Source organism: Pollicipes pollicipes, unplaced genomic scaffold, assembly GCF_011947565.3.
Source record: "Pollicipes pollicipes isolate AB1234 unplaced genomic scaffold, Ppol_2.1 Scaffold_4219;HRSCAF=4965_pilon_pilon_pilon, whole genome shotgun sequence".
NCBI lineage: Eukaryota > Metazoa > Arthropoda > Thecostraca > Pollicipedomorpha > Pollicipedidae > Pollicipes > Pollicipes pollicipes.
Window position 1 is genome coordinate 9,471,397 of NW_023596448.1, and position 23,255 is coordinate 9,494,651.

The 23,255-nt window shown below is 56.9% G+C and overlaps 1 protein-coding gene across 1 annotated transcript in view; it reads left to right on the forward strand.

Moving 5' to 3' along the window:
• The window catches only part of bgm (acyl-CoA synthetase bubblegum family member 1), a 28,899-nt gene extending 11,417 nt beyond the window's left edge, over positions 1-17,482 (forward strand). Inside the window, exons 2-14 of the mRNA XM_037217797.1 lie at positions 3,739-3,923; positions 6,872-7,079; positions 9,558-9,696; positions 10,607-10,818; positions 11,162-11,409; positions 12,384-12,635; positions 13,020-13,201; positions 13,638-13,803; positions 14,284-14,568; positions 15,353-15,493; positions 16,240-16,365; positions 16,552-16,672; positions 17,173-17,482. Coding sequence (XP_037073692.1) covers positions 3,792-3,923; positions 6,872-7,079; positions 9,558-9,696; positions 10,607-10,818; positions 11,162-11,409; positions 12,384-12,635; positions 13,020-13,201; positions 13,638-13,803; positions 14,284-14,568; positions 15,353-15,493; positions 16,240-16,365; positions 16,552-16,672; positions 17,173-17,246 — 2,286 coding nt within the window. The 5' untranslated portion in view covers positions 3,739-3,791 and the 3' untranslated portion in view covers positions 17,247-17,482. The remainder of the gene's footprint in view (positions 1-3,738; positions 3,924-6,871; positions 7,080-9,557; positions 9,697-10,606; positions 10,819-11,161; positions 11,410-12,383; positions 12,636-13,019; positions 13,202-13,637; positions 13,804-14,283; positions 14,569-15,352; positions 15,494-16,239; positions 16,366-16,551; positions 16,673-17,172) is intronic.
• Positions 17,483-23,255: the final 5,773 nt, after the last annotated feature.

Consider the following 23,255-nt stretch of genomic DNA (forward strand, 5'->3'; position numbering starts at 1 on the left):
CAAGCGCAAAATGGCTGTAGCTGTTACGATGACTTCTGTTGTTCTGGTTGTATGCGTTGGACTCGTTTGATTGATTTCTCAGTCTGGACCAGTCGCTCCGGCCGAGCTCGTTAATCTGGCTGGTCATATCGCGCCATTTGGGCCCGTCAACCTTGGACCCGTTACCCTACGAAGACTTATCTCATACAGACATAGTTCTCTGTCTGGACTGAAGCCAAATGTCAGCCCGCCGTCCGGACGACAGTTAGTTGCTTGGTCACCTGTCGTGTCGCTGAAGCCGGCGCTTCCGCGTCCCCTGGACGCTGCCCGTCCGCTCCCAGGTCGTGAGTGGGCGGCGGACGCGGTTCGCCTGGTGGGAACCCGTGAGTCGCGCCGCCTGCTCGTTCCCAGGTCGGCCGAAGGTCACGCTGGGTGATCGCGGTTCCCCACTTCCGTGAACGGTTATTGATGGCGCCGCGGAGACAAGATGACTGTGGTGGTTAGGTCAGGTTTCATGTTCGCCCTCGCGCCGAGTCGCGGCTCTGTGACGCGGGCGCTCGCTTGAGCCCCGTTTGCCCCATGACCTGGTGCTGGGTAAGCTGGATCTACTCGAATGCCATCGTAGACTAGCGCTGTAATGTTGCCGCGATCGCTGAGTGTAGTCACATGCGATGCCGACTTGGCTGTGGTAATCTGCTGCGAAATTTCGACCACTTGCGTACTTGTGAGACTGCCACTTTGTCTCCACTTTCTCGAACTTTAGGATGTGGGATGTGGTAATGTATTTATAGTTTTGTAGGCGGACTGCTATAATAGGAGCAAATCTTCAAGCGCATTTGCTTCTAGTTGTTAAGCTTTCCTTTTTGCTGCCGCCCTTACAATAAAGCTCTCCCCTCGTACATTTAAACATCCAGATGATCCCACTTCTGTCTGTCATTTTTTGGCTACCTCGGGACCATGTCATTCTTAAGCTACCTCGGGACCATGCCATTTTTTGGCTACGCTGGGACCACGTCATTCTTTGGCTACCTCGGGACCATGTCATTCTTTGGCTGCGCTGGGACCAAAACTTTCCCACCACGAACCTTCGTGGCACGGGCCAGAGTGTGACCGTGAGGGGCACCACCCGGTGGCGTCTCAAGGTCCCAGCCCGAGCCCGCAGGGCAGCGGTCGGGGCTCTGGGCTGCACCCCGGCAGCGGCGTCACGTGGCGGCCAGGTGACAGACGTGACGCCGGCGCAGCGCCGCCAGGTGCCGCAGCGCCGCCGCCGCCGAGGTGCAAGGTCAATGCCACGGCGCCTGCCGGAGCCGCCGCACACCGCGCCGCTTGTGCACCGGGCATCTGCCGCGCCTCGGTAATTGGCTGTTTTATTGCTAGCCGCGGGCGAGAAAAACGATGGAGAGAGGCTGTCGTGTGGGCACAAACAGCGCCTGCTGGCGACCACGTCCGGCTCGGAGGCGCCCCCTGGTGCCGCGCGCCACTCAGGCCCTATGCTGGGAGCGCGACTCCTCGAGGCCCGCTCTGCCTGGCACCTAGCATGTCGGCATGTTATGTGTGCTTCGCGTTTTGGTGCCGACGGAGTTGCTACATTGGCTGTTCACTGCGCGCATTGAGTAACGCGATTCTGGTGTCTTCACCTGTATGTCAAATTGTGTATCATTTGTGTGCATTAAATCAAAACTGCTTCTTAAGAGCGGGCTGAGGTCTCCTTCAGAGGCAAGGTGCATCCGTTACTTATCACAGATTTGGCGTAAAGCGAGTCGCACGCATCGAAACGGTAACAATAATTGGTGAAGATGTTTGTTAATGAATTAGCTGCACCAAAACGCGACAAAGGGCTACGTTAATAGCAGAATAACGACCGGTGTTTGGATTTACAGACATAATAGTGAGCGTTTTTTAAAACTATTAGGAAACGGCGATTTTCTGGCGGCCTCTTCTGATAGGTACAAAGTAGACCAAAAATAACCTTTTCACTCCCGACGGTGCTTTTTGGGAAGGCATGGGATGCGCTCATGATATTAAGTCTTGCGTCTTTATCCTGCCTAAAGAGCAAATTCGCATGTCAGGCGATGTATAAGACTCTTGCTACGTCAGCCAACATACGCATGCAATGGTTGGCCTTCCCGCTGGCGCACTGGTTTTCCCCAATAGGCGCGTTTCCCGCCGGCGTCTTTCCCCGTCGGTGCGCAGTGTGCGCTGTTCTGACCCCCTTCCACCGCTGCCATGCAGTCGGAGGTGCCGCTTGCAAATCCGCGCGACCTGGAAATTGATCCTCCGTCGTTGCGCGCCGGGTAATTCCGCTGCGAAATAGACACGCACGCCTAATGGCGGGCAAGTCCAGACCGCAGGTGATATTTGCAGAGGGAATTTCTGAAGAACGCCACGTTGCCTGTGCTTATCCTCTCACCATAGTCGGCGTGTCTGGCGCAAGGCTGGTACGCACCGGGGCTCGACCTTGAGTTGACCTCGCTTGGGGCGGCATACGCCAGCCGCAGATGCGTCGTCGCGCGGGACGGATGTGTGAGCTTGGTGTGCTGTTTGTGTTCCACTGATGGGTGATGAGCAGTCGCTCCGGTAGCCAGCGCGTGAGAAGTAACTTCGTGTGTCCGCGAACGCAGCCAGCTTCCCTACCTTGCGTGAAAAGAACACGTGCGTACCACGTGTGATTCATGTGGGCCTATTCTGCGTGTGTATGCCGCAGCACGGCGTACTTTCCTCACCTTGCGTGAAAAAACACATGCAGAGCTGACAGGTGTTATCGTGTGAGCCCCCCCCCCCCCCCACACTCTGTGGCAGGTTCTAGTCATGAATCTCACCAGTTCAGAGCGGCCGTGTAAGCCACTGCCGAAGTCGAGGCGTTGCATGGAATGGTGCTCCATAAATCACGTTCATCATGCCGCCCGTCTTCAGCGAACCTCTTACGACCAGTTGTGTCTGAATTCTAGAAAACAGGTATCCCGACGTTGGGTTAAAAATCTGCACCCTGGCCAAGGCCAATCAGCTCTGTAGGTGGATTTGGTCTGAGCGCCTGTGCTTGGACGCATATCTCCTGAGCTGGGGGCCCTGCTACCAAGTTTTCGATGTGCGTCAGCGTTGCTGACCCCGCCACCTCCGTCTGTACGCCCCTGACCCAGGATGGTCGGCCATCCTCCAATACACGCGATTTGTTTGGGGAAAGTGATTGATGACAAGCACCGTCTTTTGATGTGATGTCACGAAACTATCGGCCCTTTTTTCACCTGAACATTACAGTGTTCCGTGGCCATGCATTGTCGATGCATGTCTGACATAGCGGTCTGGGTCGGGTTATCCTGTCCTGGCTGAAAACGAGTTAGTGCGGCCTTAGCCTTCAGTTTGTACATAATTCAAGCATGAATCTTGTCAGCAAAGCTAGGTAACTGGATCAAGTGATTGTACGTTCGTTCGTCACGGTTGTACGCCTGCGCGTCACGATGGATAAGTGAGGATGTTCCTAGTTATATCGCATGGAACTAGGCTCAAGCTGCATATTCGGCAAGCGCCTTTACTCACTAGCAGCCAGAGTTCCGAAGGCGATGAAATCTCGGGCTGAGGAATGCAGCACTGCTTGGATGCTGATCACTCGTGCCGTGCAAGCAAAGCCGTGCAGTTCGTGCCTGTGAGGGTCGTTGTTGACGTTAGGATTTACCCATTGCCTTGTTTTGCCTACGAATGGACTGCTGCCTCACCTTGTACGACCTTGCGATTTATCTAACGTGGCGCCTCCGCCCGTTGCAGAGGAGCCGTCGGCGACCTTGAGCGACCTTGCCTGAGGGAACTCCCGCTCCAAGATGGCCGCCACCACCGCCACGGCCAACAGCAGCGTCATCACGGGCACGCGGATCGCCATCAACGTGCACTACGACCAGAGTGATTCAGCGACGACGCCTGTCATTCGCAGCGAGCAGGCCTTCCAGTCTGCGGTGAGACGACTGGCGCCTGTCGGCCGGCTTGTTCAAACGAGGCTACAGCGCGTACAAAGCGGAGCATGCATGATCGTGCCGTGCAGGCGGGTGGTCCGCAACTGCTGCTTTTTGGACTTCGTCTTATTCATCTGTGACTTACTGATGCGAATGTGGACTAAGGAGAGCTGCCGTACTCCGTGTTCTTAGACGGTGCGGGTTGAAGACCGTGCAGGCTGTTTCGCTCTGCGTGACTGGCTGCGGCTGGGGAGTTAGCTCTTCTGACCGGAGTTGGCTGCGGCTGGGGGGGGGGGGGGGGGGGGGGGAGGGGGGAGTTCTTCTGACCGGAGTTGGCTGCGGCTGGGGAGGAACTCTTCTGACCGGAGTTGGCTGCGGCTGGGGGAGCTCTTCTGACCGGAGTTGGCTGCGGCTGGGGACGAGCTCTTCTGACCGGGGTTGGCTGCGGCTGGGGAGGAACTCTTCTGAGCGGAGTTGGCTGCGGCTGAGGAGGAGCTCTTCTGACCGGAGTTGACTGCGACTGGGAAGTTTGCTCTTCTGACCGGAGTTGGCTGCGGCTGGGGGGGGGGGGGGGAGGGGGGAGTTCTTCTGACCGGAGTTGGCTGCGGCTGGGGAGGAACTCTTCTGACCGGAGTTGGCTGCGGCTGGGGGAGCTCTTCTGACCGGAGTTGGCTGCGGCTGGGGACGAGCTCTTCTGACCGGGGTTGGCTGCGGCTGGGGACGAGCTCTTCTGACCGGGGTTGGCTGCGGCTGGGGACGAGCTCTTCTGACCGGAGTTCGCTGCGGCTGGGGAGGAGCTCCTCTGACCGGAGTTCGCTGCGGCTGGGGAGGAGCTGTTCTGAGCGGAGTTGGCTGCGGCTGGGGAGGAGCCCTTCTGAATGGAGTTCGCTCTTCTGTCACCGTTTATCACGCTGTATTATGGCTTATCCAGGGTGACTGAGATGGACGGCTGTTTCGCAAGAAACGAGTGTGGGGCTGGCATTGTCGGTGACGGCTGTTTTTCGCAAACAACGCGAATGGTTTATGCTTTTGCGCCGTGGAGGATCCGAACCGTGTAATTATGCCAGTTGTGTGGTCATTGTTAGCAGTCGGACGCAGAAAAGGCTGCATGGTCTATTGCTCAAGAGAACCCATTCAGCAACGCTCAATATGCACAGATGGTTTGGCATGATGTGCTGTGCGTGACGCGAAGTCTCCATTTCACAATGGTTGGATGTTACGTCTGATTACCCGCACGCCCCTTGGTAACCACGACACGATTCAATTAACTCCTTCACTGTGCATCACGGGTGCAAGAAGTATTACTTTGCTGTCGCGAGATGGCCTGGGGTCCTCCAATTGCATTTGATTTGGTTAATTGGACATGATCGAGCATACCTGACCATGCAGATCGCAACCGCATACCTCGACCATACCAGACCACAACCGACAGAACCAGACCACACCAGACCACAATCGACTGTACCCGACCATACCAGACCACAGCCGATTGAACCCGACCATGCCATACCGCAATCGCAGACCCCGACCATGCCAGACCACAATCGCAGACCCCGACCATACCAGATCACAACCGACAGAACCCGATCATGCCAGACCACAACAGACAGAACCAGGCCATACCAGACCACAACCGATTGAACCCGACCATGCCATACCGCAGCCGCAGACCCCGACCGTACCAGATCATAACCGCAGACCCCGACCGTACCAGATCACAACCGCAGACCCCGACCATACCAGATCACAACCGCAGACCCCGACCGTACCAGATCACAACCGCAGACCCCGACCATACCAGATCACAACCACAGACCCCGACCGTACCAGATCACAACCGCAGACCTCGACCATACCAGATCACAACCGCAGACCCCGACCGTACCAGATCACAACCGCAGACCCCGACCATACCAGATCACAACCGCAGACCCCGACCATACCAGATCACAACCGACAGAACCCGATCATGCCAGACCACAACAGACAGAACCAGGCCATACCAGACCACAACCGATTGAACCCGACCATGCCATACCGCAACCGCAGACCCCGACCGTGCCAGATCACAACCGCAGACCCCGACCATACCAGATCACAACCACAGACCCCGACCATACCGGATCACAACCGCAGACCCCGACCATACCAGATCACAACCACAGACCCCGACCATACCAGATTACAACCACAGACCCCGACCATACCAGATCACAACCGCAGACCCCGACCATACCAGATCACAACCGCGGACCCCGACCATACCAGATCACAACCGCAGACCCCGACCATACCAGATCACAACCGCAGACCCCAACCATGCCAGACCGGAACCGACAGAACCCGATCATACCAGACCACAACAGTCAGAACCAGACCACACCGGACCACAATCGACTGTATCCGACCATATCAGACCACAACCGACAGAACCCGACAATGCCCGACCCCAACCGACAGAACCAGACCCCAACGGGCAGAACCAGTTTTTTCTTAAGCCAAGGCTGGTGAAACCGAAAAAAATTGTGGAGGCGTCACGGGGTGACGGGCACCAACTTCCTGCTACCTCACCTGGTCTTTCCCGACCTTTCCTAGGCTGATGACTTTCTTTCCTGAGCTGACCTGATTTGAGATAATCTGAGCTGCCCTCCCCTGCTCTGCCCTGCCCTCCCTGTCCTGCCCTCCCTGCCCTCCCTGCCCTACCCTGACCCGACCTGGCCTAACCTGACCTGACCTGTCCTTTGGGCCGGCAGAGCCCAAGTGGCACGTCACCTGACTTGACCTGAGCTGACCTCCGGACTTGCGGAACTCCAGTGACTTGTCACCTTGACCGTCACCGTCTCTTGACCTGACCTGGCCTAGCCTGACCTCTTGGCCGGCGGAGCTACAATGACTCGTCACCATCGCCTGACCCGACCTGACCTGACCTGACCTGACCTCTGGGCCGGCAGAGCTCCAGCGGCTCGACGTCGTCGACGCCGTCGAGCGCGGCCAGCACGCCCAGCGCGCACACCAAGTCCACCAGCTCGCCCGGAGAACTGGTGACCCGGCTGGACCAGCAGCTGAAGGAGGCGGTGCGCGCGCGCCGTGACTCGCCCGAGCCCGTGCAGACGGCGCCGCCCGAGCTACCGCCGGCCAATGGCACCCAGTACACGGACGGTACGGCACCGGGCGGTCCGGGGCGGGTGTCGCTCCTCCCGGCGTATGGTGACGTCTTCTCTGACAAGGGTCCGGTTTGATAAAGACTGGAACCGACTGGTTTAGACCAGCTGGCCTTCTCCCCTCTCCAGGGTGAAGCGTTGCCTTGGTGCGTCCTTGGTCCTTGGCGCGTCCTTGACTAGGACCGTTGTGAGTGGGTGGGTGAGAGTGGTAACGAGAGCGGTTGGGTGGGAGTGGTAATGAGGGAGGTTGGGTGGGAGTGGGTGGGTATGAGTGGGAATGAGAGTGGGTGGGTGGATGTGGGAATGATGCTGGGTGGGTGGATGTGGAAATGAGAGTGGGCAGAGGGAAGTGGCAATGAGTCCAGCCCCAGCGCTCTGCACTGCATCGTGCTTGGCGTGTATGATGTCGCCACACATTTCTTAATCTGTATAATTATACACGTATCTGCGTCATAATTGTACAGACTGTCAGTCTGTACGACTGAGCCGGCTTTCCGGTACGCCTTGGCATTGGCCTGTCTCTTGCTATCTCCCGGCCCCGGTTGGTGACGTAAGGCTCCCCTCGGCCGTCTCTTGCTATCTTCCGGCCCCGGTTGGCGTTGTGAAGCTCCCTCCGGGCGTCTCTTGCCATTTCTCGACCCCGATTGGTATCATGAAGCTTCCCTCGGCCGTCTCTTGCTATCTCCCGGCCCGGGCTGGTGTCATCAGGCTTCCCTCGGACGTCTCTTGCTATTGCCTGGCCCCGGTTGGTGTCATAAGGCTTCCCTCGGCCGTCTCTTACTATTTCCCGGTCCCGGTTGGTGTCGTGAGGCTCCCCTCGGACGTCTCTTGCTATCTCTCGACCCCGGTTAGTGTTGTGATGCTCCCTCCGGGCGTCTCTTGCGCTCTCCCGACCCCGGTTGGTGTTGTGAGGCTCCTCTCCGCCCTCTCTCGCGTGCCGGTGGCGCGGTGTCCTGTGATGGCGCGGTCTCGCGCGGTCTCGCGTGCCGGTGGCGCGGTGGCCACCGTGATGGGAGCTGCCGCGGCTGCTGCTGCCACAGGGCTTGGTATCTGGGCTGGCTGCACTGTGTGAACCTGCGCCCAACGTTTACCTTTCCTCGTGAGCCCGCTTTTGCCATAAAGCAAAGTCAAACGTTCATCAGAGCTGGTATGAGTTCGCTAAGGCAGGTTTCCAGCCACGTCTGTGCAGAAAATTACAGCTGATTTGGGTCTCAGGCGTGGGCGGAAAATGCCGTATGGCAAGTGTGGCAGCGACCACACCGTATGCCGTATGGCAAGTGTGACAGCGACCGCACTGATTTGCATTGCAAATGGGCGAGTTGAATGTTTTCTTCTGAAGAATGCTGGTTTTAGTAGGTTTACTGTGCCAGGGTTTCTCAGGATGCCTTACCACTTGGTGTTGCCATTCTATGCGTAATTAACATATTCACGTATCCGTCTATCCGTCACGTATTCCACATGTAAGGTCCACATTCCACATGCCGTCCTTCTCAGTAAGCTTCCATTTCTGGTTGATGAATTACACATAATTTCCGTAGAGAAATCGTGTGTTAGGGCTGTCAGTGCATATGCACGTGATGTTTTATGTTTATGAAACTGATTTGACTTTGTAACTTTGGTACTTATTTTGTTGGCTATATTGCTCCGCCATAGCGTTAAATTCTGAAGCAACAGCTTGTAATAATGTGCGGAAGGACTCCTGGTTCCACCTTCCACAGCTATGCCAACAATTTCTCTTCTGTATCCCTGTGGTGATATGTAGCCTTATCCAAGACTGCAATCTAATGCCTGATAGTTCCCAGCTTGTTCCCCACCGCCCGCAGCCTCAGCAGAAGCATGGCTATTCGAATCTGAAGGGCTGGTGGGTGGTGTTATATTACAATTAGTGCAGGCGACAACCGGACGTTATCGGTGGTCATGGTTCGGTTGACAAGTGATTACATCGATCTATAAAAAGTGGCCGAGTGCAGCTTGTCGGGTCCGGTTTGGCCGGGCGTCGTAAAAGGCAGGGTGAGCTCGCTGCCACGCGAAGAATCCCCGCCAGCACCACGGTTCATGGGCATGCCATGTTGGCTCCGTGAGTGCAAGCATGTCGTCCTTCACATCATCGGTCTGACGGATGGGCGACGCCGGTCGGCATGTGTCTCGGGCTGCGTCTCGGTGTGTGAAAGCTGTCCGTGTAGTCAGCCAGCAGTGTAACAGCCTGTTCCACACAGAGTCTTCGGTTTCGGGGAACGGTCGCCTAACTCGTGGCAGCGTTTTGGCGGCTCGTGCACGGTGTGGAATGTTAAGAATGCCAGCGGGCCGTGATCTTAAGTGCGGGCCTGCTCCTCCCGTTCCACGGCGCGCGTCTGAGTTGGTCCGCTGTCACCTGATGTGGAGGCCCACGTCCACGTATTTCGCTGTGCGAGCGAACGCGTGCAGGACGAGGGCCGCACGCCCGTCGCGTGACACGTGACCACGTCTGCGGTTTCAGGCCCGGACCAGGTCGTCCCTACCGAGAATCTGCAGACGACGGACCGGTTCGGTGCCGTGAAGCTCAAGGTGGGCGCCAAGGGTGCGTCCTCGGCCCCGCCCACTTCCATCCACAGTCTGCTGCGGCGGGCCGCCAACAGGTACGGCCTGCATCGCACTGGCTGCGACTGGCTCGCCTTTTTGCTGTCTTCCGCTAGCTGCAGGCAGGCATTTTCGTGGGAACTCTGTTCGGAATCTGATGGTGTAGGCGCGTGTGTGTTATGCATTGCACGTGGGACAAGTGTCATTGACAGTCTAAGCCGCGGGTGCGCCAGTATCTGAGTCGCGTGCACGCTAATATCTTAAGTACCGGGTACGATAATGTCTTACGTCGTGGATACTTCAATGCCTACGTGGCGCGTCTGACAATGTCTAAGTTGCGGGTACGATATTATCTGAGTACCGGGTATGACAGTAACCGGAAATAAGTAGGCCGTTCTATCATCCGTGTATGTGCCAGGCCAGCAAGCGGGACAGGATGTGCTGCCCTTGACACACTTAATCGCCCGTTCCCAAATGTGGGGTGTTAACCACTGGGCTGGGTAACAAGGAGATATCGGCCATTGAAGTAACAGCAAGGTCACAGCAAGGCTCTCCGAAACGCACTGCTCCTGTGTCAAGTAATAAAGTTCAAGGAGCATAAATGTTCCTCCAATGCCATGCATGCATTGCAGAGATAAGAACCTTCGTGGCTTTGTGGGTTTTCCTTCATGCCCGCACGTAACGGAACGAGAAAGGCAAAAATCACAGTAGCAAAATGTAACGTCACGGGACGGTGTAACCTTCAACAGCCCATAAAGACGCCAGGCCGCACTCCGCGCACGAGCCAAGCCGGCATCCGCAGCGCCACCGAAGGGAATCTGTCAAACGTCGCCCGCGGCAATGCCATTCCTCTTCGGCTACCGCCCGCTCGTGCTAGAGATGAGGCGATTGGGCGGGTCGGATCGCCAGGCGACTAAAAGCCAGCCGATCGCGGGCCTGTTCAGCTGACGACCGGCCGGCTGGTTCCAGGTTCGGCCACCTCACGGCGCTGCGATCGAAGCGGGACGGCGTCTGGCAGAGCCTCACCTACAAGGCTTACCTGGATCAGGTGCAATGCGTGGCACGCGCCTTCATCAAGCTCGGCCTCGAGCCCAAGGGCTCTGTCTGCATCCTGGGCTTCAACAGCACCGAGTGGTTCGTGTCGTCGCTGGCTGCCATCTACGCCGGCGGACTGTCCGCAGGTGAGTGCACCGATAGCACAGACTGTCACAGATAGCCTCGGCAGCATCCAGCTGACAGGAGAAGCTGGACGAAGTGAAGCAGCCTGTACGCAGCTGAAATGTGAAATGCTCATTTTCACACGCCCGCTGTTGTTTGCTGACGCTGTGCTTCACTCGAGTGAAGCATTTTTGAATGTTCGACACCGACCGTGTGCATTTGTAGGCGTTTGCTCGTGTTGTCAGTGCGGAGGCTCCGATCGATCGGAAGAGCTTGCTGATACGTCTCGCTGCACGTCGAGGTGTGCCCGCTGTTCCCTCCCCCCCCCTCCGTTCTCACCGCCCGATGGTCCGCCTCCACCCCCAGGCGTGTACACAACCAACAACACAGAGGCGTGCTTCCACTGCGCCTCCGACTCCCACTGCAACATCTTCGTGGTGGAGGACGAGAAGCAGCTGGCCAAGGTGCAGCAGTTCCGCGCCAAGGTGCCGAGCCTGCGCGCTGTAGTGCAGCTGTTCGGGGAGCCGACCGCGCCCGGTGTGGTCAGCTGGGCTCGCCTGCTGGAGCTGGGAGCTCGCGAGGACGGCGAGGAGCTCGAGCGCCGCATCCGTCAGGTGAGTGGCGGGCGCCTGGGAGGCGACACCTGCGACCGATGGGTAGCACGTGTGCCTGGGAGGTGGCGCGTGTGTCTGGGAGGTGGCGCTGAGAGGCGGCGCGTGTGTCTGGGAGATGGTGCGTGTGCCTGGGAGGGACACGGGCGGTGACACCTCCCACGTGTGCCTGGGAGGTGGCGCGTGTGCCTGGGAGGTGGCGCGTGTGTCTAGGAGGTGGCGCTGAGAGGCGGCGCGTGTGTCTGGGAGATGGTGCGTGTGCCTGGGAGGGACACGGGCGGTGACACCTCCCACGTGTGCCTGGGAGGTGGCGCGTGTGCCTGGGAGGTGGCGCGTGTGCCTGGGAGGTGGCGCGTGTGTCTGGGAGATGGCGCTGGGAGGTGGCGCGTGTGTCTGGGAGATGGTGCGTGTGCTTCGGAGGTGACACGGGCGGTGACACCTCCCACGTGTGGAGGCACCTGCGCTCGATGTGTAGAGCGTGTGCCTGGAGTTGGCGTAGGCTCCGTTCGGCCGTAGCAGGCTTGGTTCCGAGCCAGCTGAAGGCACGAGCAGCTTGTTTCCATGCTGACCCGTAGCAGCGCTGTGGAGACCTGGGTTTGCTCTGCTTGATGTTCAAAATTAATGATAAATGCTGCTTCGTTAGCACTGATGTGATTCGTAATAGTTAGTGGTGCAGTATAAAGCATAATGCATATAGTACTGTGGTATATTCGTAAGAACGCAGTACATGGGCTAGTGTATCATGGTTCATGGGCAACAGAGATGCATATCTCATAACCAAATTTGCATGAAGAGCTCGCTGGCGAAAGACGCCAGTCATCTCACATCTAAGCGGCCAGAATAAGCTTATCTGTTTGAAAACCTGACAGTGATTTTAAGGGACGTGGCATGACTTGCACGACCGATGCCGTGCGGCCGGCGAACCGGTGACTGGAAAGTCCCCCAGTTCTCTTCTCACGCCGCTCCGGCATCTTCAGGTGGCCGTGAACCAGGCGGCCGCCCTGATCTACACGTCCGGCACCACCGGGCCGCCCAAGGGCGTCATGCTCAGCCACGACAACGTCACCTTCACCGCCCTCAACGTGATCGCCCAGTTCGACCTCCGCGAGGGACAGGAGCACCTCGTCTCCTACCTGCCGCTCAGTCACGTGGCCGCCATGATAGCCGACATTTACCTGCCCCTGGCGTGCGGCGGAACCGTCTGGTTCGCTGACAAGAGCGCTCTGAAGGTGAGCTTGGCTGGGCACCTCCGCCGGACGGAGCCGACTTTGTGTGACGTGCTGGGCTGGATCTTGGCTGCGTGACTTGTAATGCTGCTTCTTACGGAGATGTCGCGCGCGGCGTGGTGGGAATCGTTGGGAAATTGACGGCTATGATCCCTGGCGCAATTTGTTGATTTAACTCCTAGGATGGCTGTGTATATTCGCACTCGGTGAAACTGCAAATAATTTGCCACTGCAAATAGTTCTGCTGTTTCCGCAGCACCGCATTAAGACCACCTGGAAGGAGGCGCGGCAGCGTCACTGCGCGGCACCGCCGGCCGTCACTGAGCCGAGCTGGGCCGTCACTGAGCAAAACTGGGCTGTCACTGAGCCGAGCTGGCTTGTTTGCAGGGTACGCTGGGCCAGACTCTGTGCGAGGCTCGTCCGACGGCGTTCATCGGTGTGCCGAGGGTGTTCGAGAAGATCAAGGAGGGCTTTGAGACCAAGGCCGGCCAGTCGAAGGGCCTGCGCCGGTCGCTGCTCGACTGGGCTCTTGAGCGGGGTCGACGCTCTCAGAACAACAGGATCAAGGGGTACGCGCCGCGCGCGAGAGCTCACTGATAAGTGCACTTGTGTGGATATTTTAATTGACGTTGACGAGCATGTGTGTTTTGTGGTGCGTGTGTTATGTATGCTATTTATCTGGCTGGCTAGAATGTATTGCAATGTCAGTATGCGGGTCATCACCCATGCGCACGTTTTAATTTTTGGGCGTTTTCCCGCTCTTTTTTGTTCCGCATCGTGGCCATTTATATTCGGCACCAGTGCGTTTCTAAAGCACAGGCACAGGTGTTTGTGAACCTAGTTTGAATGACGTTGGCTTACATACTCGAGGTCACGCCCCTCAGAGGGCCTACTCGATCTGCTGGCGGTCGTCGCTCACTGCCCCCAGTCCTCGGACTTCACACCGCGCCAGTGTCACCCACCGCCTGACCACGGCGCTTAACTCGTGTGCGCTGGCTCCGGCAGGTTCTCCTCCAAACCTCTCGGGTACGGGCTGGCGCGCCGCCTGGTCCTGGGCAAGATCCACCGGCTGGTGGGTCTGGACCGCGCGCGCATCATATACTCGGCCGCGGCGCCCCTCTCCAAGGAGACGCTCGGATTCTTCCACTCGCTGGACATGCCGCTGCTTCAGGTATGTGAACGGCCTAAGCCACGAGGTGCTCTCTAAAGGCGGCTAAGTGCTACCTGGGTGTAGTTTCTTCTTGTGTGTTTCTTGTGAGTCTCTTGGTGTTGTGAAGCACGAAAGTTATTACGTTATTATTTCCAGCCGTTCGTCTTGCCATATCATGAACAATTTGTCCTTAACAATGTTTTCTTAAGTTCTTAGCCACCACACCGATTTAGTGCACTTAAGCATGCGTACAACAGTTTTCTACCGATGTACACCTTATAACAATGACGTTGACACCATTTTCAGACGGCTTTCTTGCGCCATAGAGCTACCTTCTTTTCACATTATTGTCCTGTTTCATTCTTTAAAATCCGTGTCGATGCCTGCTGGCCGTTGGAAACAAAACTTCATCTTCACTGAGCTGTCGTCCAAGCTAATAGCACACCAGCGCCTCGCGGGATTCGAACCGGCGCCGTGACGCGTCCCCGCTCCGACCGTCAGCTGTACGGGATGAGCGAGTGCACCGGCCCGCACTCCGCCTGTATGCTGGACGCGGACCGGGTCGGCTCTGTGGGCCCGACTGTGGACGGCTACTGCACGCGCCTGGACCGGGTCGACGCAGAGGGCCAGGGCGAGATCTGCATGGGCGGCCGGCACGTGTTCATGGGCTACCTGAACCTGCCCGACAAGACTGAGGAGGCCGTCGACGCCAACGGCTGGCTGCACTCTGGCGATCTGGGCGTCGTCGACGACAGGGGCCTCATCTCTATCACTGGCAGGAGCAAGGTGCGCATGCAGCGGCCAGGGTCGGATCGGCCCGAGTCTGGCGGGGAGGCGTCGTAGGTCTTTGTGTGTTGGGGTGGGGAAGCGGGTTGGATACTTGGTGCGGTCGTGGTTGCGGGTTTAACTTCACGTCCTGGCGGGTGGGGCGGGTTCGTGTGAGGTTGGGATGGGATGAGGTAGGTCGGGGCTGGTTCATGAGAGGCTGGGATAGGATGAGGTAGGTCGAGACTGGTTCGTGTGAGGCTGGGATAGGCTGAGGTAGGTCGGGGCTGGTTCGTGGGAGGCTGGGGTAAGATGAAGTAGGTCGGGGTTGGTTCTTGGGAGGTTTGGGTAAGCTGGGGTAGGTCAGGGCTGGTTCGTGTGAGGCTGGGGTAAGATGAGGTAGGTCGGGGATGGTTTGCGTGAGGCTGAGGTAGGCTGGGGTAGGCCGCGGCTGGTTCTTGGGAAGTTGGGGTAGGCTGGGGTAGGTCGGAGCTGGTTCGTGTGAGGCTGGTGTAGGTTGGGACTGGTTCGTGTGAGGCTGAGGTAGGTCGTGACTGGTTGTGCTGACCTCTGTCGGGCGGCTTCCAGATGAGGTGAGATGGGATTAGAAGATACCAGGATTAAGGGTGATGTCGGGTAGGGGAGACGGGTAGCGAGATACGGCAGATGACAGGACAGGCCAAGTTTTTCATTATTTATCAGTTACAGCGACGTCGGCGCTCGGCCTGACACATTGCCTCCAGGGTGCGGTACTTTGACTTGTTCGGCTATCCGGATTATTCACGTCATGTTTAACTTTCATCAGGAGCTGATCATCACGGCGGGCGGTGAAAACATCCCGCCGGTGCTGATTGAAGATGAGGTGATGAAGGAGCTGCCGATCATCAGCAACTGCTGCCTCATCGGCGACAAGCGCAAGTTCCTCAGCATGCTCCTGACACTGAAGGTGGGCTTGACTCGGCACTGGCTGCACGGGAAACGACTTGCACAATGTGATCAGGGCAAACATCACCTGCTGCCGCACTGTTATACATGGCTGTAACCAGCTTACCGCTAGCGAAACTGTGGGTTTTGGCTAGTTGGTAACATTAATGGACCGTGCGAAATGAAGCGAGTGAAATTCCGTCGCGAAGAATGAGTACGTCTCTGACATCAGTCCATCGTGTATCTGCCCTCTAAGCGTGCATGCGTGAGGCATAATGGGTAGCGCCGATGTTTGTGGCGATGGTTACTTTTCCTGTAGTAATTACCGATCCACCGACCTTGGAACTGCATGCCCGCGCATCACATGAGCCGACTCGCGGGTTCTGTCCACTTAATGTCCCGTGACCTCCTCACCCTCCACTCACTGGCGGGTTCTGCCTACGTGATGCCCCGTGGCACCCTCCCCCTCTACCGACTCGCGGGTTCTGCCCACATGATGCCCCGTGACCCACTCCTCCTCCATTGACCGGCCGTGGATCCATTTGTTGTCCTGTTGTTTCCTGGGACTTCCTTTTAGCCCCCCCCCCCTACACACACGCACGCGCACGCGCACGCGCGCACAACGGACCGTACAACTCGTTATGCGCGCATCGTGCGACGCGTTCCTGATGCCTCACGGCATCCTCAACGCTTCATGGCGCCTCTGCGGAGCTGGTGACGCCCATGACGTCGGTGTACCGCAACGTTGACCCCCGTGCCGCTCTCCAGGTGGTCGTGGACCTGGACACGATGGAGCCGACGGACCAACTCAGCCCGCCGGCCCTGGAGTTCTGCCGGGCGGCGGGCTCCTCTGCCCGCACCGTCCAGGACGTTCTGGAGGGCCCCGACGACAAGGTCAGAACTGAGGTAGCCGTGGGGGAGGGAACACAAAGAAAAAAATGGCCGCTGATAATACACACGTGAAGGCGGAGCAATTATATTAACATCAGGGGGCAGTGTGCGTTAGTTATCTAAGTGTGCAATGTGCGGTGTGTGGTGGCGCTGGGTGGTCTGACCGCTGACGCACGTTTCCCCCGCCAGGTGATGACCGCGATCCAGCGCGGCCTGGACCGGGCCAACAGTCGGGCCGCGTCGGGAGCCCAGCGCGTGCAGAAGTGGACAGTGCTGCCGGTCGACTTCTCCATCCCCGGCGGAGAGATCGGTACGGGTGGCGATGGTGGTGGGAGGGGAGGATGGGGTGGGATTTATCCGGGCATATATATATATATATATATATATATATATATATATATATATATATTAAATGATATATCGTATACATATTTATGTATTGTGATTGTCCACGTGTAGCGCCGATATAACGTTGAGAAGTTCTTCTTTGAGTAGGGTAGGGGCCAGAACGCTCTTTAAGTACAAAACATGTGAACGTCATAGGCCTGACATGACATGATGGAAAGCTTGCGATCCTCCAACCCATTATCTGGTGGACTAATGGTACAGTCGGTGCATTGCAACAGATATGTACAGCATGTTTTTCTCTTACAAAAGGTTGTTTGGCAAAAATGTGACTAAATTGTGAACCATGTAGGTCAATGATGGCGGTCAAGTGACACGCATTAAAAAAATACCATGCACTGCTGCCATGGGTCGTCGAGGTAAACCATCCGAACAAGCTAGATCATGCAGTGCCGCTTTCATCAGGTCCGACGATGAAGATGAAGCGGCCCGTGATCCACAAGAAATACAGCCAGGTGATCGAGCGCCTGTACGCGTAAACGGCCGTCGACTCCCGGCCCCTGCTGGTCACCAACGCGACGCAGGAACTGTCGGCCGTCCCGCGGTCAGCTGTCGGCCGTACCGCGGTCAGCTGTCGGCCGTACCGCGGTCAGCTGTCGGCCGTACCGCGGTCAGCTGTCGACCGTACTGCGATCAGCTGTCGGCCATACCGCGGTCAGCTGTCGGCCGTACCGCGGTCAGCTGTCGGCCGTCCCGCGGTCAGCTGTCGGGCGTACCGCGGTCAGCTGTCGGCCGTACCGCGGTCAGCTGTCGGGCGTACCGCGGTCAGCTGTCGGCTGTCCCGCGGTCAGCTGTCGGTCGTACCGCGGTCAGCTGTCGGCTGTCCCGCGGTCAGCTGTCGGCCGTACCGCGGTCAGCTGTCGGGCGTACCGTGGTCAGCTGTCGGGCGTACCGCGGTCAGCTGTCGGCTGTCCCGCGGTCAGCTGTCGGTCGTACCGCGGTCAGCTGTCGGGCGTACCGCGGTCAGCTGTCGGGCGTACCGCGGTCAGCTGTCGGCTGTCCCGCGGTCAGCTGTCGGCCGTACCGCGGTCAGCTGTCGACCGTCCCGCGGTCAGCTGTCGCGGTGCGGGCGGCGCGGCGCCCGTGCTGTCAGCCATGGCGGCGACGAATCTGCTCATCTCGTACTGATATTTGCTGGTGGAACGAGGTCTGTCACTTATGTGGTGGATGACCAACGGATGAAGCGTGAAATGAAAATGAGACGGATGAATGAAAGTTTATGGTGTGAGAAAAGTTCCCGTAGCTTTTGTGTATCTGTGCGTCTTCGCGATGACTAATATTGGAAAGATCTGCAGCCTGTCTACAGGTTGGCAACGTACTGCATGGCCGTGTGGTGAGAGCGTGAGAGATTTGTGCGCGAAAATGTTGGCAAAGTGTGATCGTCCCTATACAGTGTGGAAACAGCCCATAGTTGGTCCCTCCAACCCGTACTTATTGTATTCCAACTTCCACTGTCTGTGCCGGCAGCCAGTGTAGGGCTGCGGGCGGCAGTTGTGTAGCCTGTTGCGTTTCAACTGCCAGTAGCTGACCGTCAGAAGCGCCGGTTCGGAGCGAGTGAGGCGGCGTGCCACCGAGGCGCGGCCGCGGCAGTGATGTCAATGCAGGGTATCTGGTGCCCACCTCGGCAGGGTTCGGTGCTGTTCGTGACGTGACGTGGGTGGGGGAAGCGCGTCGTAAAGGTGTGTTGCGGCATGCACAGCATGGTCGTGCTGGATTTCGATTGCTACCATTTCTGGAGGAATGCTGCGTCATGGCCGTCGGTAGTTTGGGATTTTTGAATACTTTTGCGCTTTGTCCACCCGCTGGAGATGGTTTTGTTCGATATAGCTCGTCGTGCTGGCAAGACAAGGTGCGAAGTACCAATTGTGCTCACAAACTCGTTGCAAGGCTATGCTGTAAAACGTGGCAACATCGGTTAGCTGACCCGTCCAAACCCGCATCCGACGGCTGCACGCGTCAGCGGGGCCAGCCACGCAGCCGCGCCTCACGCGCTGACGGCCAGTTCGGCCCAGTGAGGGGCTGCGTGTGCAGGTCCCGCTGGGGGTTCGGCCCGGTGAGGGGCTGCGTGTGCAGGTCCCGCTGGGGGTTCGGCCCGGTGAGGGGCTGCGTGTGCAGGTCCCGCTGGGGGTTCGGCCCGGTGAGGGGCTGCGTGTGCAGGTCCCGCTGGGGGTTCGGCCCAGTGAGGGGCTGCGTGTGCGGCCCTGTTGGTGCTGTGCGTGACGCGGCGGCTGGTCTCGCGGCCGGTGTCTTTTTAACGAGCGGATGGCAGCCCCGTCGGGCCGCGGCTGCCAGGCTGGGGCTGCCAGATCGGGGCTGCCAGACCGCGGTTGCTAGACCGCAGCTACCAGGCCGGGGCTGCCAGACCGCAGCTACCAGGCCGGGGTTACCAGACCGCAGCGTTATTGATACGTCCGGTACCCTTATCTCATGTTGTCTGTAATCAGTGGCATTGCTGGTTAAACTAAATAAAAATATCGGCATCGACTCTGAGCTTCTTTGGTGTCGTAGAGCTAAGCGCGTATTGCACTGGACCGTAAACAGCAGTCTTCAACGAGATAATTTGCAGCAGGAACGGTGTGCATAATAATAACTGGGAGTCATAAAATTCGGCGTGGAGTGTCGAGAGCGGTAAACGGGATGAAGCTGCACGTGGAACTGAACACACTTTGATCCAGTTAACATGCGGAGGCCTATGTCGGATGGTCGTAATGCAGATTGGCGTTGGCCCTTTCTTGACACATGGGAACAGCCGGCGCCCAAACGTAAAATAAGCACTTCGCGCCTATATCCGGTAATGACATGACATTGTCGACGTAAATATCCCGGGCATATATTTCACCCTTGCGGTTTTTAGACCAGCTTTAATAACGTATCAGTCTTTACAGCACCACAAAGTGGTGCTCACATCTGGTCGCGGAACTGGAAGAGCAGGGTAAAATTCTAATTCTCATTTTCCATACTGTTGTAATTCTTAAACTGTCCAGATGACATCCTCAAAGCTGGTAACAAGCTTCGCTCAGTAGAGTTCTTGAACTGCATGACTGAATTTTGAAAGACATCTAGAAGCATTATTTCACAATGGGCATCGTTGCGCGCTCGACGCCTGCTCCCTGTCCTTACTTCCAGTGGCCAACGCCGTCCGGTCGTACGAAAACTGCGACCCAAGCCATCTCTATCTTGCTCCCCGAGATTACGGGCGTGACAGTGGGGCTTTATGACGCCTTCGACTGCTGGGGCTATATATATGGCACCACCAGCCTGTCACCCTGGTGGGAAGGGCGGGCACCGTGGGGAATCGAACCCCCCTTGGTTCCCCAGACATAGTGGTTTACGCAGGCGCGTTAACCACACTAGCGGCACCCGGCAGGGAGGCTCGAGCCTGTGAATATTTGTGATGCATAATATATAATTTGGCCGTTATAAATTAATTAATGCATTATTTGTAACGTACAACCTGCATAATGTTATTGGTTTCACTTGTCGATTCTGCAACATAATAAACGTTCTCCGGGAAACATTAGATGGCTGCGCGTGTTTTTAACTAATTTCGTCCCACTCCATTCAACACTAATGAGACCCCTTATTTTTTCCGGTAAAGGGTCTCTCTGAAGTATAACACCACGGGACACATTGTTGTTCACGGTCAGGGGCTGCAGGGTTATTCTGTCCAACCGCGGTGTGTCTTCCGGCCGTCATTCTAGCGACGCAGGGCGGTATCCCCTGGGCGATCCGGAGGCCATTAGAAAGATACATCGTATCCTATTGGTCCGCTCCCTGACACGGGAGGCCTTCGGACCCACCCAGTTGACCTCGGATCGACGTATGTACCGTCATTAACGCGACCATATCTCTGCTCGCCGCAGGTGATCAAATATATAACACATTGACTCCAGTTAGGCTTAACGGATCCACATTGGAATAGGGTTGGAACGTCCACCGTTCGGTACTGGGGACCCTGACTGGCGAAGGACTTTTTTAGTACCTTAATGTGAGCACTCATAAGCTCTTATGTTTCGCTTGATTGTGAGAGGACCCAGACCAACCCAGGGGACCCTCTGGCATTCGGGCTCCCGTCCCCGCCCCTGTTGGGGAAATCTTCCCCTGACCGATTCGAGACCCCTTGTTGACGCAGAATGCCCTGTTAGGCACTGTAGACCCCTGGACGATACAGAAGACCGACCATAGTAAATCGCAGGCGCCGCCTCGTCTCTGCTTGGAAATAGGCCCACAGAGCTGACATGAAAGCGATTGTTCGTTGTCCGTGATCTCTGGTCGAAATACAGGAGCGCTTTGTCTCAGGGGTCGCTATCGGTGCAAGAGCTCATCTTACTGACATTTGAGATTACGGCCTTGTGGACGGAGGCGCTTAATGCGACCTACAGCGAGCCCTTCAGACTCCTCAGCCATCCCATCGGGCCCTCAATCTTAAGTCTCGACAGACCCTTCGGCCGCTCTTCGGGCCCACTCAAACACCGTTCCGACCCGGGGCCACCTGCCGCCAGAGGACCACTGTTCGGCACTGCGGCACGTAACCTAACAGGAGCCCCTTATTGTGTCAGGGACCCTGAGCATTGCAAATCGCTGACCCCGGCCTCGTTTCTGCTTGGGTAATAGGTCTCAGGGGCTCGAGCGAACATGGAGCCGACTGCTCGGTGTTCGTGTTCTGTAACCAACTTATGCACCCGCATTGTCTCAGGGGTTCCTCAAATGTTGTAAGAGGACCGATGACTGATATTTCAGGTCACTACCCTGCAGGCCGCGATTCTTTATGTGACCTACAGCCAGTCCTGCGGTTCATTATGCCATCCAACCTGGCCTTTGATGGTCGGTTCCGGTGGGCCACCCGGGCCCCTCTTCGGGTCCATTAAACACTGCCCTTGATCGGCGCGGGGCTCTATGCGAGCACAGGACCCTCTGTTAGACACTGTGGGCCCCTAACAGACACAACGGCCCGACCAGTGTAAATCACTGGCACCGGCTTTGTGGCTGATTGGTAAGTGGGTCCTCAGGCCCATACCGACACGGATCCGACTGTGCGGTACCGGTAGTGCCTGGCCAACGGACATAGCGACTCAGGGGGTTCTCGATCGGCGCGAAGGGCCCTCTGAACGTTATTTGAGGGTCCGTCTTCGCAGGTCGGGGCCTCTGAATAAGACTCTGACCAGCCTTTTATGCCCTTAGACCCCCAGTCAGGCCCTTGATCGTCGGACCCGTGGACCCCCTAGGCTCTTCTGGCTTCCTCTAACACTGCCTCTGGGCGACTTGGGGCCCCTTGACAGTACAGGGCCCCTGTTAGGCGCTGTAGGGTCCCGAGCAATGTACATCGCTGGCTCCAGCCTTGCTACTGCTTGGGAAGTGGGTGCTCTGGTACATGCCGCCACGGAGCCCACTGTGCGTTACTGGTGGAGTCTGACCGAAATATAGGCCCTCATCGACTCAGTGGACCCCTGATATGCGCGCAGAGCCCTCCGGCTGGCACTGGAGTGCCCAGCCCCAAGGGCCGGGGCTCCCGAAAGAGACCTCCGGCTGACTTTTCAGGCCCTTAATCGCAGGTTCCGGAGACCCGAAGGGCCCCGGAACTTAAGGGGGGGGGACACGTGCCCCTATGCCCCCTGCCTGCGCTGCTGATCTGAAGTCAACTTAGGTCAAATTTATAACTATCTAACTGAAAAAAATTCGAGTGCTCACCGAGACCATGTGACAGGTGCAATACTTTTTTTGTGGTCACAAACACTGTATTGGATATCTACCGATTCTCAAGATCGCATGCCGTTGTCAACATTATGCACAGTCCCTTCGGCGCTTGGCAATGTACCTACTTGCAACAACCTGAAGACAGGTACGTTGATACACGAAATTAGACGTCATCAGCTTCACAACCTCCATAAGGTGGTGGTAACACGCGCCATCTAGCCTCTCCGCCACTGGAAAAATGGGTCGTTGACCTCAGATGACCTCATACGACAATCCATGGTAAATTGTGGCCTCAAAATGCATTATAATTTCATCTCAACACGTATTCGGTGCGGTATCCGCATTCTGTGTTTAAAATTACCTAAAAAGACATATTCTATAAGCTCAGCATGTGTTAAGCAGACCTGAAGGCGTCCATAAAGATAGGTCATGACCTGGGCAAAGGCCATGTGTTCTGTGGTCATATGATGGTTGTGCATGTAAATTGGTGTACTTTTCCCCATATGCAGTATCAAAACTACACAAAAATGCGTACAAACTTCCATTATTTACGAAAATAGCAGCAATTGGCTCGGCATCAGGTCATTGACCCCGCAGTTTCCGAAAATCTGAAACATACAGATCGCACGTTTTGTCATGTTCTATTGTTACACGAAGTTCGAACAACAGCAAATGACCCCACAGCAAGTAATGTGTGGAGAAAGTTTTTTAAAGGTTGACCGCTTTGATCTGACCTAGATTGCGAATCTTGGTAGATCAAAACTTCAATTTTGCACAAAGAATGCCGAATTCAT